The sequence below is a fragment of the Prorops nasuta genome, unplaced genomic scaffold, assembly GCF_024137725.1.
Source record: "Prorops nasuta isolate Cenicafe-Biocafe unplaced genomic scaffold, Cenicafe_Pnas_1.2 PNAS00008, whole genome shotgun sequence".
NCBI classification, from domain to species: domain Eukaryota; kingdom Metazoa; phylum Arthropoda; class Insecta; order Hymenoptera; family Bethylidae; genus Prorops; species Prorops nasuta.
Genome location: NW_027116805.1, coordinates 1,184,695 through 1,202,739, shown reverse-complemented (window position 1 = coordinate 1,202,739; position 18,045 = coordinate 1,184,695). Strand labels below are relative to the sequence as shown.

The 18,045-nt window shown below is 33.0% G+C and overlaps 2 protein-coding genes across 4 annotated transcripts in view; one reads left to right on the top strand and one right to left on the bottom strand.

Moving 5' to 3' along the window:
• Positions 1 to 18,045, top strand: part of LOC136775881 (calmodulin-like) — a 70,198-nt gene that overhangs the window by 36,860 nt on the left and 15,293 nt on the right. The window contains exon 2 of one of the 3 annotated variants that reach the window (XM_066731051.1): positions 3,688 to 3,729. The exons of the other annotated variants lie outside the window; for them this stretch is intronic. Coding sequence (XP_066587148.1) covers positions 3,688 to 3,729 — 42 coding nt within the window. The remainder of the gene's footprint in view (positions 1 to 3,687; positions 3,730 to 18,045) is intronic. 3 annotated transcript variants of the gene reach the window in all.
• Positions 8,751 to 14,883, bottom strand: LOC136775947 (troponin C-like). The gene is made up of 5 exons (XM_066731160.1): positions 12,876 to 14,883; positions 11,949 to 11,967; positions 10,939 to 11,082; positions 9,921 to 10,169; positions 8,751 to 8,931 (listed from the first exon to the last, which is right to left on the bottom strand). Exons 1-5 carry the CDS (start codon positions 12,876 to 12,878, stop codon positions 8,903 to 8,905), a joined length of 444 nt encoding a protein of 147 aa, XP_066587257.1. The 5' UTR covers positions 12,879 to 14,883; the 3' UTR covers positions 8,751 to 8,902.

Here is an 18,045-nt window from a genome sequence, read left to right as displayed (position 1 = left end):
TCTAAAGCAAAAAATGAAATGATGAAAACGTTTATATAAAAAATGAAAAATTGAACATTTTTAGCGCGGGGTGGGGTAAGAGAAAATTGAACGTGTCGTTGCAGAAAATGCGGTTTCTGCGAGAAAAAATTTCATGAGCTACGGGGACAAGTAAGTTTTATTTGTTGTGCGGATCAAAATACTCAGCAAAATCTGCTAAATCTCGCACAGTTGGTGAAGCCATTGGAAGAAGCCGATTAATTAATTTCATGAGAAACATCTGGCAATGATAATACTTTAGTGTTTAGAAGAAAAAAATAAGTGCTTAATTTGTAAGATAATTCAAGGCAAAAGATGCACCAAGGAAGTTGGCGTTAGCTTTAGTGGGACACGATTAAATAGCTGTTGAATGCTCTGAATTGGATGATAATACAATTATGGAAAAACACAAGGGTTTGCTTATTCATAATGAATACGACTGCATAAAGCATGTGGTAGTGGTGGAGAGAGCGGGCTATGTACATATATATACCCGTCGCATAATTCATATCCAACGAAGAACCCCAAGGGTACGAAGTAATGAAAGTGGTACGCGTTAAACGTCCACCATTTAGTTATAGTTAGTTTAACTGGTACTGTTGGAAACATCTGGAACCATTCTTGTTCTATCATTTGCTACTCATTTTTCCCCCGATCACTTAGATTCCAGACAATTCCATGGCTGAAAATTTATGATCCGATCGATTAAAGATTTAATAATCGATATCGACAATACCTTTCGAATCTGTGGAATATTGTGTTTCACTTTGATCTACGATATCGTCGCTATTACCGTCTTCCTATAATTCTCCACTTTCCAGTCTGTTTCCTCCCAGTTACCACTCTGAAATTCCAATTTCCAATCAACATCCTGTTTAACACTTTGATTGCTGTCGCCCGTATCTACCAGATGCGTGAGTTACCACCAAAGCCATCCCATCCGTTAGTCCCTATCCTGGTTTGCTTACGCAGCTCAAATCGATTTTACTAACTCTATAAATATAAGGAAACATATCAAGTACGATTTATTATTTTTCTTCGTAGTGAAAAGAGTATAAGTAACACTATTGTTTGCCTCCTATACGGGGAAAATGACTTATTTTAAACCCCTATTGACTCCGAATCTCCAATATTTCAAAAGAATAAAGCGGGAGCGTGTACCTGGTAAAAATAAATAATAAGGAGAATTTCTTTATGCTCCTGAACAAACTCAATATCCTGCTTAATAATTTATAAGTGTGGTTTCCGTTAAAAGGTTCCTTTCCATGGGATAAGCTATATTCACGCGTTTCAGAATTCACATGTAAAATTCATGTTCAGACCTAATCGCACAAGTTTAATTAAAATTCACAGCTTTTCACATGAGTTAGATTCGGTCAATGACGAAGTTCTCGATGAGGAGCTTCATTACAGCTATAGGTATATATAAAGCGAACATCAGAAACCGGAAATTAAGGCTGTCTTAACCGAACAACGAACTTTCTCTTTTTTAACTTCTTTTGAATTCTTTTCTTTTTTTACTTTGCACACGAAACCTCTGACTTTTTCTTTGTCGACCTTAGCTCTAATTGAAAAATTACCTTTGAAAAAAGATAGAATTTAAAAGCTGCTTTTTCAGTATTATTTTTATCTAGGTAAACTTTGATGCATTTTTTAATAAAAAAAAAGAAATATGAGTTTCTTAAAAAATTCTATGCTCTTTTGAATTACGCGGTAAGATATGATCATATTTTCACTAATAATACTAATCGTTGATAATCAATGAAAATAAATTTCAAAACTTGTTGCAAGTTACACCTAACTATATAAAGCATGCCAATTAAAATAGTATCAAATTTAATAATAGTAATCATTGTTGTAATAAGACTAATGGTATATATGTATATAGATCATTAAAAGATCTGAGAAGAGTATACCATAAAGGAAAATTTTCGTTAAAGAGGAATCTTAATAGGTTCCAACTTGAAGAGGTTATGCTATAGCTTTGAAACTTTAATTCTTTTCTTCAAAGTACTTAAATACTATTGTTTTGAATAATTACATTTTGACACAAAAAAATCTTATAAATTCAATGAACATTTTCTTTATATCCAATGGGCTTCCTGATAAAAATTTTCTCATTATTCCCTAAGTGATACGACCCACTCAAAGGAGGTAAAAATTCATTTGCCTTGAATTCTTTTTCTGCAGCATAGAAACAAAGCTTTCATCCTCTGTGCAACTCTAGAAAATTATAAAAGTGATGAGGATATAATTATGTCGTTACTCAACATATTTAATACCTTCAAACTACATCTTCGCTTCAAAGATGATATTATTTATGTGTGCTATATATAGGAATCTCATAATTTGTTATCTGTTTGTTAACAAAGAAGCCTTTCGTAAAGTTTTACACAGTAAAGGTCATTATTTAACAAATGAAACACCGATCCAATTAAAGTGATAATGCAAGATGGAATCAGTTGTTTCACTTTACTCGTAGAAGCTTCGTGAATTATATAATGTAATTAAATTAGAAAACTTATTTATCATTTACAGGTATACTATGTACATAGCCCAAACTTGAAATATGTATTTGCTGCAATAGTAATGAAAATGACCATCAAGTTGTACGATAAAGTAGTTCTTATATGATAATAGTACTCAAATACAACGGATAATTTAGTTGTTGATGCAAACTTATATTTATACTTGTATTTTTAAAAATCTAATACAACTGGACCCACTTCTACAAATCTGCATAAATTTAAAAGTATAAAAGCTTGTTTTTAGGAAGTTAATATACTGCGCGCACACACACACATACATACACGCTCGCATATGGAAATACTAGATCTGTATTTTTATAAATAAAACAGAAGCCATGCACGACATAACGATACATACGATATGATTATAAACATTGATTTTCACCATATGTTAATCTAGATATGATAATATCCATACTTCTGTTAACTGCTAGTTTCTTCTTAACTGATAAATGTTTTTGAAAAATATAAATTAATAGCTTCACAAAACACACATAACTCAATTCTTGTCTTTACTCGATTCAACGTGTAGTACAGTACGTATATATCATCGCTTTATATTTAAATACTCAATTAGCATACAAACAAGATCATTTCCAGGAAGATCTCTGTATGTGATGTGTTAGGTGTTGAGATTAAAAGTACGGATTTTGTGCTGACTTTATTGTGACAGAAACACGAGTGGAAAATTGGAAACGCAGCATGAAAATGTTCTCTCTTTGCAAATAAATAGATGGATGAATAATTTTTTTAATTTGTACTAAATATGTAATATAAATGCACCAAATACAAGTTTCATTGACCGTTATTTGTGTAGTCTACTATATATTTACATTAAGAATTAACATGATCGTTCAAATTTACTTTATCACATACAATTACATATATATTTTAACGAAGCACATAAGAAACTCGACCAATGATCATAAAATGCATATTGTATCTTTTATCTTTTCTCTATTTCTATAATAATCTATGTGTGCGTATGCATTAAAAAATTTGTGCTCTATGGCTATCACTCTGTTATCTTCCAACTGTTTATCTACTTTATCCACCTGTATTTATAGCATACTATTCTATTTGTATCTTTTCAACTGCAGTATGTGGTGATTGGTGATCTGTACTGTACTTGTGTTTGCAGGCCCGCAGCGCCAGTACAAGTAGCTTTAGAAGCCTAAGCCAGGTACATACCAAGATGACATACTATACACACCTAGCTCAATTCTTTAGAATTAGTCATCTAGCTGACTAGTTGAATTAGTAGAAAATAGTTAGTGCTGTTTTTTGGCGTAGAAGCATATAGATTACTCCTTTACCTATATAGTCATCAGTAGTCTCGTCTTTAATGATAAATTTCAAAAACCAAACATATTCACACATGCAATAACAACATATAATTTTAAGTGTGTGGATCGCTATAAATGAAATTATATATTTACACAATCCTTTACGAAAGTTATATAATCTCAATAAAGGTAAAGTTCTATTAAGTACGAAGAGTAGAGCACATTTACTATTACAAAGTACACAATTTCTCGAAACTTTTAGTACTAATTTGAAGTTATGTCCCGTCAATTATTAATATCGTATGCTATTTTTTCAAATATACACTTTGGTGTAATCTATCTCTATAAAAATAAGGTATGTGTATAGTGTGTAGCAATGATCCCAAGGCCATTAATATAATTTTAAAACCTTACTGCACAAGAACAACGAAAAAGGCATTATTCGTAAAATATCATAAACACATTTTAGCATAAATGGTATCTGTGAAGCAATCTCTCTGCCCCATCAATACCTTTTTTTTATCCTTAATTGGTTAAATGTATTTAAGGTAACTTATATGGAGAACCCTATTACTGAGATAAGGATCATTCTTTTTCGCTTAAGACTATAGTTTTATCAACGTTTTACAGAAAATTTTTAAAGTAGAAATATGATTCCTTACAAGGACACTTTCAGCTTTACGCACCAATAGACGAAAAGTTCCTCCAAAACCTTCGGTTAATATATTCAAAATGAATTTAGAAATATTAGTGGCGTGTCAAATATCACAGTTAGCAGCACAATACTCTCTACGTTAAACAATAAGTTTTATATTTTGCTTTATATAAGATAAGGTCATATTTTCATAAATATCTGAAAAATGTATCTTTCGTGTTTAAATTAATTGTAAACGTTTATAAAGTGAAAGAATTATATGTATACATATATATATTCAAAAATACCATGTAGTATGAATAACACAATATTCTTTCTTACAAAGTATAAACATTGTAAACATGACAAACTACTAACACAAATTTATCATACGGCATTCTTTATCAAAATGAAACTTATTTGGTAGTGCTGCATGCTTTATACCACTGACGCTTGACTTATATCGTATTGTGTACCACTTGCATTAAATTCTTTAAAAACTGTCGTTCTCATTTTCTCTTCAAAGTTACAAGACATTCCATCCAAATTGCAAACAGCTATGTAAGTATAAAACAGAGTTTGTAAATATTGATCCTCTAGCCTTGAATTTATCAAGAACGATTAGCAAACTTAAGAATTAGAAATAGAAATAGATTTTCAAGTACTTGTGTCAGATAGTATAAGGTAACATACAAATATATATATATATATAGTTTACCGTTACCATTGTATTTAACGAGCTAATATTAAACCTAATAAAACACAAACGAACAAGATGAATAACAGCTGTTAAAAGATTATGTCGTGCAGTTTTCTTATACGATTTTCTTATCAAAGCAAAATCAATAAGAGCGATGACCACGTTAATCAATCAAGATTTAGTGGAAGTTAGTACCGAGTGATTGGCGTTTAGATAATTCTATAAAACGTCTTTTGATGAATAGTTAAAGGATATAAAAGCTTTACGAGAGATTTTCAAATACTTCCTAAAGGCTTTAGGCTTATTTACACTTTTTGGCGTAAGTAAGAATTAGTATATGTGTATATATACACAAAGCTCTTACCGCCCCTGGACAATCACAAATTTTACTCTAAGCAAACTTTCAATATACAATTTCAAGTATAATTACTAATAAAATTTATTTTAAAGAACTATGAATAACTTAAATATCCTATCACAAGGAGTCTGAATCAATAATTCTTCAAACAGTAAAAGTTTCCTGCAGCCATAAAGCTTCAAAGAGTCTTATTAAAATATAATAACACGCGATAATTATTCAATAACTATGTTGTAATATTTATGCACGTAAAATAATCATTATATGACTTTTTTACGTATTTTATAATGTGTTTATATCATTTTTATTACTTTTCCTCGTATGCATGTAAAGTGGAAGGAATAATTAAGCTTTTACGCCAAAAGGAATGCAGGGAACTGGAAACAGTGGTTACTTTATGTAAAGATGTATGCGTGCCGTATCTGTGAGTATAGAATGGTAAAAGGAAGGAAGATAGAGGTATAGGTTTGAGTTTAGAAAGACGATCGATAGCACAAGTGCCCACATGACCGTCGAGAGAGTCGTCATCGTCGCGGTCACCGCTTTCATTATTAATTTTAACCAGCTGTTTCCAGACCCAATCGCAAAAGTGCACTGACACCTTTCAAGGCCTTCTGCCTACACGTCCATCAAGCCCGCTCAGTCTTTTAAACTCTCAATGCCAGACTCACCTAAAACTAAGATAAAAGTCAACCAATAGCAATTTTACTTTATAAGCCAACAATTAAAATGATCGATCGTTTTATTACCTTTTTCAAGTGCCTATAATGTTTTAAATACATCAGACACAATACTGTAGATTATAATTATTAATATTTGCTATAATATATACAGAAGACAATATTGCACCCGTTAAAATGATCTACTTTTCATAGTGGACAATTAGTTTTCGAAGTTCGATATGTGAAAGAGTGTGTCAGTGTTCTACCTGCTTACACATTTCTCGTATGGACTTGTTCTTTTCAAACGATATATCGGATAGCTGTCATTCAAACGTACGCTGTCCAATAGTTCAATATGGCTTTCGATCATGAAGCAGGAAGCTGTTCCAAAGTATACAATATGATGATGCTATTTACCACGAAATAAAAGATTTATCAGTTGAATTCATGCAAAGATATTAAATTAAAGATATATAAATGATTTTTGGTTATATTAATGTGTAAGAAGTATAGGAAAACCTTTTTTATATAATATGGCTAATTTTTTGGAAGCTGTGTGTTGCCTAATATAAATCAATTATATAGAACCGTATCTTCTAGCCAAAAATTGATTAATCGATTTCAACATATATTTATATCAAATTGATTGTGTTGAATTACGTACCAGTGTTATACCACGCAATAATTGAAACAACAAATTGATCTATTATCAACGACTATCACATGTTTTGTTTAACAGCTGAAAGCAATGGATTTAACATTTCCAACAAAGCTATGTACAGATATTTCCACTAATATAATCCACATTTGTAGCTCAATCGAAAGAACCCTTAGAACATTCCAAATGACAGTGGCAACTGCACGGATGACAAGATATCCGGAAGTTACCACTTTTCAAGGCCATTTGTAGCCAGTTTTATTTATTGATCCTTTCAATTCGAGAGCTACCAGCTTTCACTTGCAAATATCCAGAGAAAACTGAAGAGAATGCGACAGTTTAAGATAATGAAATTTCCAGCTTTTGGCAATTAACTATTCAACGCGATATCTTAATATCATTAGCCAAAAATCGCTATGTAACTGAGGTATCACTGACAATTTCCTACAAAACCTTTTCTTATCAATATGCTAGCTTCACCGTTAAAACCCCTACCAAATTCAATTGATTAAATATATCTCAAGTGGATACTGATAGAAACGATGGAAATATTTGAAAGTGCTAGTTAAACCAGGGAAATTTTGTAGAATTATATTGATATAGAATCATATGATAAAATAAAACACAGTTGCGAAAAAGACGAATTGAATAATCATCTCATTTATGGGAAAAATAATGGCTTCAAGGGCGTACACGGACCGTTTCAATTATTGATTTCGCAAAAGAGAACTTCGGGCTACGTTGAGAATTTAAACTTTTAACTTTAAGAGAGTCAGTGGTTTTCCCGATTTTCTCGGAAACCTAGATTTATTATTTGGAGCGTCTATAATGATAATTTTCGCCATTAAGCAGAATTCTCGAGGGCAAAAGCAGATGGAAAGTATTGAGTTTCAACTTACCGTGATTATTATTTGCCTTCCTAAAAAAATATTCACCTATTATTAAGATTGCACCGATGATTACTCGGTTTTTACAAAAGGGTAAAAAATGTTTGATAATAGTACCATCTCTAGGAAATGGATTTAATCTTGTTGTAGAACACACGGAATAGCAATTACCGTGTGTACGTTTATTCTTTGCTCATCTCGTATATAAAATTAAAAAACTTCTAAAGCCCAATTTAAAAAATTGCGCGATTAAACCCGAGAGCTTCCAATAAAATATCGCTATTCGTATATAAAAAGGGCAAAAAGTTTGATACAGATTGTGAAATAATCCAAGCGCTGCTTTTAATGTTACGTTGAATAATAGCAACATATCTGGGAAATGGGTGTAACCTTGTTCTGGAACGCATAGGATAGCAAGTACGTCGCCTCGCCGGCTCCTGTAGACACGTTAACCTTGCCGTGATCTTTAATCGTCTACAGAAACCACTCGCGAAGGTTATCCCCTTTAACCTCCATTTTATTCGGGAAAAGAGAACTAGAGCAAAAGCGCTAAGAGCAGCTTCCAATATGAAATGATGGAATTGCTGATAAAATTCTTGTCATAAATTACACTTTTTCCCATATTTTAAACACGCAATTGTACCCACCCGAATTATTTAAAGTCGTCTGGTCTTTGAAATCAAAGAAATTTCTACTCTCTAGAACACTCTTAAAGGGAAAAATCTATATACCTGACGTGGCCTCCAGAATTCTTTGAATGCGATATATTTCTTTATACAAAATTATACAAAATCCAATAGTTTTTGCTTGTTATATATTATTAACGATAGTCGTTTGACCAAACCACTATTAACGTAATATGCTTTTTACGACAAAGAAAGCAATTGCTTAATGAAAATACTTAATCTACGTAATAATATTAATACCATCAAGATTCGGGAAGTAAATCAATCGAGGTTTAATCGGTCTCGTCCAATTGCTTTTGGACGAGATGGAAATTGCTTGCTATACAAAGAATATTAAATGTGATAAGATTTTACTTATATAATCGTTAAATTATTTTACATTTATGTATAAATTCATAAGAGTGTACATAAATTGATAAAATGTATGAAATGCAAAGAATGTAGAAAACAGCGCTGATGCCTCGAGCCAATTCTTCGTAGGACAATTAATCGCCGGTCATCATTTCCATGAATTCTGCAAGAAAAATGAATGATTTATTATTCAATTCCATTAAGGAAAAGGAGGAAAGTGTACGATATTGGTTTTCTTCTTCATTGACGTGTTAATTAGATGAAAATTGCTATGTGGATTTGTCTACTTATCGAATAGACTAGAGGCAATTGCGACGAAGAGCTACAAGGAAAAGTAGTTGGAACAAATAAATCAGGAAAGCACATAAAGTTTTCATGAGTATGTAAGGTAGAGTTTCCCTTGGTGACGGTATAGAAAAGAGTTTACGTTGCTAAACACAGGCTTGGGGGATACAATCGCTATATGAATATTTTTACAGGCAGTCTTGACCCTCAAAGAACACAGTCGATTGCAGTGCAAATTGCGTGATGACAAAAGCGTATAAAGGTTATTGAAACTGCAATTACACTCGCAGTAGTTGCATTGAATATAATTCCCCGATAATGCATTAAAGGGAAACGACCATTGTCAAGGCTTCCATTGTGTGTTTGCATATTTTTTCCTATTATTTCGACGTGGCTTTGCCTCTGTTTTAAGGCCAATCGTCATAGGCCTCGACTACTTTAATCTAGGAATTTGACGTTTTCCGTGGCGGAAGTCGGATGATCCGGAGATGATGAAGGGAATACGGGATGGGATCAGGAAAGAGCTGTAAAAGATAAAGGCGGATCTCGAGGCCGGGCTTTCTTGTTGTCAGGGACGTAAGTAGGTCGTGTGTCGCTTCATTTCGAGCCTCTCATAGTCTCAAAAGAACTTTCACAACTTCCTACTAATGTGTTGGGAGCTTAATCAAGCTCCTGCTGAAGTTTCCTACAAAGCCGTCTTGCGAATTGCCTCCTCGATATCCTACGCCTCGTTCAAATTAAATCAAGTAATGTGAAAAATGTCCTCGTCGCTTTATCTTCAACCCCTATCACAAATCTTTCCTCCTACCTTTTCCCATCTCTCTCTCTCTCTTTGCTTTTTTTTTCAAGTAATAAAAAATATCTTACCATCAAAGTCAACTGTGCCGGATCCATCGGTATCAATTTCAGCGATCATACCGTCCATTTGATCAGGCGTAATTTGGTCGTCCAGGGCATGCAGAATTTCACGCAGAGAGCTCGTTGGTATATATCCATTGCCCTCCTTATCGTACAAGCGAAAAGCTTCCTTTAATTCCTTCTGCAAAGCTTCATCGTCTTCCTCTTGGAAATGCGTAGCCACTCGATAAAACGAGTCGAAGTTCAACTGACCACTTCCTACGAAAAGTACAAATTTTTATTTCTTTTTTTATAATAGTGACATATATAGCATTTCTAACGGGTGTTCAATTTACGATTAATTAATTGATTCATTGTACACTCGTGATGATTGTCAATGATTTTGAATTGTTAATAATATTATTATTACAGAAGCGTTGATGCTTCATGCTTTGTGTAGATATTGACACATGTAACGATAATCACAACTGACGTCACTTTAATGGTTGTACATGAATCAATTCGCAACCGAGACACGAATACGATTAAACGAATTTTACCCGGGACCACAGGGAAATCAGTAATATTGTATTATTATCAGTACAGACATATCTATCTCTGCAGAATAATGTTCACGCTACGCTAAAATTTCAGTAAATGGGACTAAACTAGCCTCGCATGGTATTGTAGTTGTCTTTTCTAAGCTATAATTTTGAATGCTGCGATTAATACAGAGTAAAACTTGTCATACACATGCTTTAACCAAGCCCACCCCTTTAACACACACACTAAACTCTTTTCAATAAAACTCAACGAGGTTATCGCGTTCACAAAAGACCAAGATATCAAAATTTACAAGTTTCAGAACAGTTTCATGAATATCCTCGAATACAGAATTAAGGGCAGACAGAAAGACAGCTCACGTTTAGCGTTTGAAAGGAAATTCTAGGTACACCCTCCAGTTTCTCTGGTTCTGTCTGTTATAAAGTTTTTCTACAGTAATGTTAATGTGATTCTGCGGTCTCTCTAAGAGCGCACTCTGCCTTACCTTCCTCGTCCTCCTGTTTGAGAAGAAGCTCCAATTCATGGTCGTCGAAGGTATGTCCCAAGGTGTTTAAGATGGTTCGAACTTTTTCCTTCTCGATCTTGCCAGATTTCGTTGAGTCGAACATGGAAAAGGCTCGCCTGAGCACTAAAAGTTATAAAATCCTGTGAATTCTTCCTGAAGATGAATCCACGAATTGCAACGAAATCATTTTAGACAAGATTCTCTCGAGTGCATAATTTTTAGTTTACTTTCGATAAAATAGTATATTACAATGTTTTCATAATTAAATATAGGTATATCTCGTTTTCGACATGTTTCTAATAAAAATGCTATATACAGAATTAAAGAATTAATGTTATCATGTAAGTTGCGAAATCGTGATTTGTAGTTTAAAGTCTATATAAGCAAGATTAAATGAAAATTTCATGTGTGATCACGACGTTATTCGCGGCGTTAAATTTATTTTTGCAATATGGAGGCTCAGTTTATTAATACTGCGTGGCTAAGTCAATCAACTGTTTATTTGTCTATAAAAACCATCGGTGCGTCATATCGTTTGTATATCCCTAATTCAAACATGGTCCCTGACGTTAATAGCAAAACCAGGAAGACCCTATAATAACTGCTCCACTACACATGCACCTATCGGCACCAATAATGTCCCAAATTAATACGCGTAATTGATTCCTCCTTTAAAACATAATTGGCACAAGCCATAACCAAAATAAACTACGAATTATTCAATAAAATTCCACGAAAGTATCAAGATTTAATCAAATTTAATCGGTCTTCCATTTTGTCATTTCCCAATTGAAATCCATGCTCCTCTTTGAAACGGAAAACTTTAGGAATCGATATGACCTGCATATTTGGATGATATAAAAGGGCTAATTGACCGCCAATCTGTTTTATAAAATTTTATGCCCACGATCCAAAGCAGCTCGAGATGCTAAGGCAGATTTTAATTCCAAATAAAACTAAACATTAATTCGTATACATATAATACTTACTTTGAACTTGTTCCTCAGCCTGAAACAAAAGAAATACATTTTAAATACTTTTCGTTCGAATGAGATCAAATGTTTAACCATAAGTTATTAATCTACAAACATTATAAACGTTGCAAAAAAAGAACGATTTTAAAAGCAAATCCACAAGAAATTTATTTTTACTTTGACCAGTATAATGGAGTGGGACGTTACTAGTGTATTTTTAAATTGGGCCAACTCATTCTTTCACCTCTTTTTTTATGAAAGGGCGCGTAAGACGAAAACAGATACAAATTCCATAAGTTTGAAAAATAGTTGCGAGGCTAGCGTTGACGCAACACCAATGAGATAGTTTCTAACTTCTTACACAGTCAATGAGTTATCTCTATGCTGACCAAAGCAACGTGCTCCAAGAAAACACGTACAACGGTATTATATCCAACGATAATTTATATCTCACAATTAAACAAAACAAAGACTGTAATATTCATTCCCATACATATATAAATTAAAGAGTAAGTTGGTAGCAAAATTAATAGTTTCACATTAAACTAAAATTATATTATAAGTTGTGCTACTTCCACTTTGGCAAAACTGCCAAGGAATTTTCTTAAGGAGTAATAAAAAATTCAGTAACCCCTATAGCTGTATTAGCGAAACAATTACTTCTCAACTACCACATTTTCGCCTGCATATCCATAACTGTACTTAAATATAATGAGCACGATTATACATAACAAAGTCATGAAAGTAATGAGGAGAATGCTATATAACGCTTTTAATTTATAAAGCTAAAAGCACGATAACTGTTTTATCAAGCACTATTATAAGAAATTGAGTAATTTCCTCAAATCTCGCGAAGATCAGTGTGTCATGTAAAAGGAATAGTACATAATTACACAAAGTAAAGTAATTAAAATTAATTATAAGAGAAAAGTATATACCTACCATATTTTAAATTTGATGTGTAAATGAAAAGATAATAAATAAATATTAAATCCCAGGCACTGTCACTATTGGCTGCTCACTAGCATCGAGTATTTTGCACTAAACCTTCCTCGGGTTCCGGATATCTTTTATATAAGCTAACCGCGGCGCGAGAAAGCACTGAGAAGCTTCCCTTGAAAAGCTCCCTCATGCCCATTGCTTGCTTCGTCACGGAAAACGGCAACCGTAAACACCACTATAATACTGCAGCTCTCCGTGAAAGCGCTCGGCCAATGAGAAATCGTTCTTCTCGCATGCCTACTTCCCTCCTACTCTTTCCCTCTTACACTCTTTCTTTATATTTCTTTCTTCATTTCTAGCTCTTCCTCTTTTTCTCTCCTCACCTCTAATTACTATCTCATAATACACATATATCATAACTATACATTTTAGCAAACCTATTAATCTTCCAAACTGTCAACTCTGCTCAAAATTATAATTAAATTCTGGTGCCATTGCCAACCTAATTTATAAACAACCAAAATGAAACACATAAGCTTCTTCTAGGTTAATTAAAAAATACCATTTCTCTATGATTCCTTTACTGCATTTGTTGAAAGGTTTTAAATTATATTGCTATGTAAGGAGCGCAGATAATTTACTCGTGATAGATTTACTTGTACCACTAGTGCCTTTTACTTAACTTAATTACACACGGGAAGGGTTGATAAATTTTCTTTACGGGAAACATAAATATGCTGCAAGTCTTTCTAGATATCACGGCGTAGAATAGATAATGAGTAATAATAAACTTGCAGGAGTTAAAATCATAATGATAAAATGGAAACTGTTTAATGTTACAAGATATTTCTCTTTTTATCACCAACGTGTCACTTGTTTTTAACCGAAGCTTTAATTTCTATAATATGTACAGTCCTCTCCATGCTTGATGTTACATATATTTATAGACAGGATGTCACCAGCGTAAGATCAGACTTCGCTCCAGAAATAAAGAAACAATTATTTTAACATTAATAAAGAAGGATCGAAGCTCTGGCTGTTTGGACAGCAGGACAATAAAAATTGTTAATTTACGAGTTTGACTGTAGAGAGTTTTTCACAGTGATAAAAGCAGAATGGAGGCCGACTATCAATTTTGGGTTAGAATGCAGGAGGAAGAAGAAAGAAAGGTGGGGACACACTGTGCTATTTCAAAGCACTCCAAGCTATGATATTGCTGCTTTCTATTTAGCCAACCACCTTTTCACGGACGTTTGGGAGATCTAATATTTACTGTCTGGCCTTAAAGATTAATTTAAGAAACCCTTTTGATATTTTTACGATTTCACTTTTTCTCGTTTAAAACAGAAAACCCTATCCTACAAATGAATGATCTCATTGTCGCATCTTGTACATTTCATCTTGGATATTTGATACTTGTCCAGTGTGTAAATTGGTAGCCATTAGTACTCGTTTCGCTGTAATGCCACAAGATTCTGGAATTTCAATCATTTTGTATGGCTGTGCCAAGGAGCTGAGAAGATTTCTATATATAGACGACCGTACTCTCAAATGTGTACGTATTATATATTTATAAATATAGACGTACAATATATATTGATTTACATTTACAGATAATTATGTTAATATTGGTGGTTCCTTTGGATCGTTAAGATTCTAATTATGGTTGCGATCATTAGCTCATTATTGGCGATAAAACGATTTAATGTATTACCCATTAACTATATAATGATTTCTGAGGGAAAAATACTGGACAAAATATCTCCTTTCACCAAAATCTCGCGCTCCTCGTAACTGGTATCACTTTCGGTTTAAATCCCTTGTGCTTTGCTTGAAGCACTCGTTGCATATTTATACAGGTTCATGGCTAGGGATTCCAGACTGCCTAATTATGTGATCTAATATTCCACTAATTAAGAGGCTGATATAACCGAGCCAACATTATTCCTCAACGAAACGGAATTTTTTATTTTCCGACACAGTTTCTCGATGCAACCATTAACTACGACTAGCAAGAACTGGGACTGAAAATACACTGGCTCGACTCGCTTTATTTACACGTAAACAGTCTCTATAATCGATAGTGTTTCATTCTATGCCAAAAAGAATAATGGTCATAGCAGAGAGTGCACACGTGCTGGTAAAACGAATAGACCGATAAATGTGTCTCGCTCAAATTTCACGGTGGAAAGAGCAAAGGATTCCAAGTTTAACTGCAATACTAGCTTGACTTATTAATTAGAAAATTAATTGTGACTTAACAATAGAGGACGATAACACCACGATATAAATGAGTATACTTGCTCGCTTGTCATTCTGTGGAAAAACATTGTTCTTATTATTCTCTCTATTTCTACCAATCGATAGCTTCACGATCATCCAACAATTGTCGATCAATTGTTAAATAAGTTTAATTGAAATTATTATCAATCTAATCGTTCGTGTCATTGACGACAGACTGATGGCTGAAATGAGAGTAAATATTAACGACGCCAATATGGGCCGTATGTATTTATTCATGAGATCCGAAATGCATCTGGGTCAATCTGATCTTCTTCGCTCTTGACAAGTATAATAATGTAGTGCGAAGTTAATTTTCCTCGTGAACAAATTGCTGAATTGCTTAATTAATCTTTGACAAATGTTTCTTAATAATTAGCATGCAATAATATATATTTTCATAAAATAAAGCTCTAAGTAAACATTTTTCCATTTGAGAGCGATGATACTTGTATATATGCTACAGTTATTTTAATATGAAAAGTAAGAATACTGGTTTTTATAAGAAAGAATTGATATAAGTAATAAACTATAATGAAATTAGAAAATAATAATTGAAATTCCTATTTTTTGTAATCAGCCACTGCGTAAACTATGATTAGTTCTGTCATAATCAGCACCTCGTATTGATAAGAAGTGAGATTAGCGCTAACAGAACATTGCAAATATGCACGATGTGTCAATGATATCAATAACTCTCACTCGTTTTATAATACACTAGATTATTATTTATAACAGTTTCTTGTGAGAAGTCAGGAAAGATATGATTCCGATTAGATAAATATTCAAGATTTGCATTTTCAATATCGATCAATTACAGATTTATAAGTTTTCTAAAAAAATATCGTTAACAATCTGTGACTACAGTCTCTTATTGTTCCATTTACCATAATATTTGAATAGACTTGAATGTATCTTCCAATATCGAGTTTAGTTTTTTCTTAATTCGTTGTACTACAAAGAAATAAATTAGTTGTGTATACATAAATAATGTATAATTTATGTAGATAAAATATTTAGAATAGATGTAATTTTACAATAATTTGAGTGAAACGATTGTTCGAAGACAATATTTTTGCTCATGCGTAATTCATGTATAGTAGAATGGCATCTTCCTTGAAAATGCTGTACGGGGTAAGAGTTATAATTATATCGTCAGTTACACCCACACGTGGCGCGCCGACTCTTCACCGAATTATTATTCGAATAAACCCTACCCTATTTTTAGATCGTCCAATGCTGATTATGTGCAGCTTCAATGATTCTATCTATAGGCCAAAGACAGTCACCTCTTACGGTGTTATCCCTGAAGCAGTCGATGACCTCCTCTCTATTATCATATCCTCTTCTCCTAGAATTACTTTTCCAAAATCCACAAACTTTGCAATTCCTGCCAAAATTACCCTACATAGAAAACGGTTTCATTTCAATCGAATTCAGTATTCCGCGCATTTCAATGACGAGAAAAAGAACAAATGCTATATTGACAAAACATGTTAGAGAAGCTTTTTGAAAAAGGAAAAACGAATCTAAAAATAAAAGCTTTCGAAAGGCCGTTCGTAAACTCGGTAATGTAGTAGTTTGCGGGAACCTATGGAAGCGTCCGCAGGATGTGTAACCATGGTAAAAAGAATGTAATATATATTCTTGAATTGAGGTCGAAATTAGAGAAACTCGCGTTTTTCATTACCCTGCATAAAAAGCAGAGAAGAAAATATCCCCACGATAAATTCTGGATATTATAATATAATATAAAATCTTCTTTGATCTACTTTTGACATAAATTTTAAAAGTATGAGTTTTATTGCATAATCTCTTATTCTTCTACTGCTATATCCTCGTATAAGCAGCTGCTGCAATTCTATATAGTACGATGCAATAAGCATGCTCGTAAATTTACCCAGAAATATCTCACAAGATTTGCATTTCAGGTGCAGTGAGTTTTATGCATATTGCAATTAAATAGAGAATATCCAATCAGAAAATTCTTTGGAAGACTGTACGCTTCTTCAACAAACAAATCCTGAAACTATTAGCACTGATAACGATCTACCTGAATTAAAATCAATAAATATATCGATGACTATAATAATTATAATACAAAAATTATTGTTATGGCATAACAATGTACTATAACGTGAGGTAAACAACATTGATAATTAATTGCAACGTGGCCTAATTAGCAACTCATTCAATTAAGTATAATCAATACACAAAGTTTGATACAGTATATAAATAAGTTATTTTACAGAGATTATAAAGAGTATAGCGTTAGAGGAAAATTTGTTTCACTTAAATACTATATAGGTCTAAATGAAACAGGTGTGAAGAAGGCAAGTGATAATAGTGTTTATGGCCAGTGGCAAAGCATGTTAATCAGCAAAATTTCAGCCACTAATATTCAATACGCTTTAGGAATTTCCAGCAAAGCTTTATTATCGTTTCCCATTGGAGGAAAATTCTCAATCATGTCAGTATCAAAGCTGTGTCCATTAGTTCATTCATTACAGCAAATGCTTACATTCATCCAAGTGGTCATGAATCATTCAAGAGCTTTGGAACGTTCTCTTATTGATTCTTCCACAGCTACTGGCTGCTATTTATAAACGAAAACCAAAAAAGCTATCATTATAGTATGTGTAATACAATCAGCATGCCCATTCGATATACGTAGTTAATTTTAATTACAGTTTTTTGTCAATAATTCGGCTCTTTTAAACTAAGGCAGTTAGCCCATTGAAATTGATAGAACGTATACATAATATATATCGTAGCCGATTGCATGCATGGATAACTCAGTATTCCGTGATCCAGCAACATTAAAAACAGCTTTAAAGCCTATTTGAACGAGCATATAACTCGATGTCTTATCGCATTTTATGGATAATTT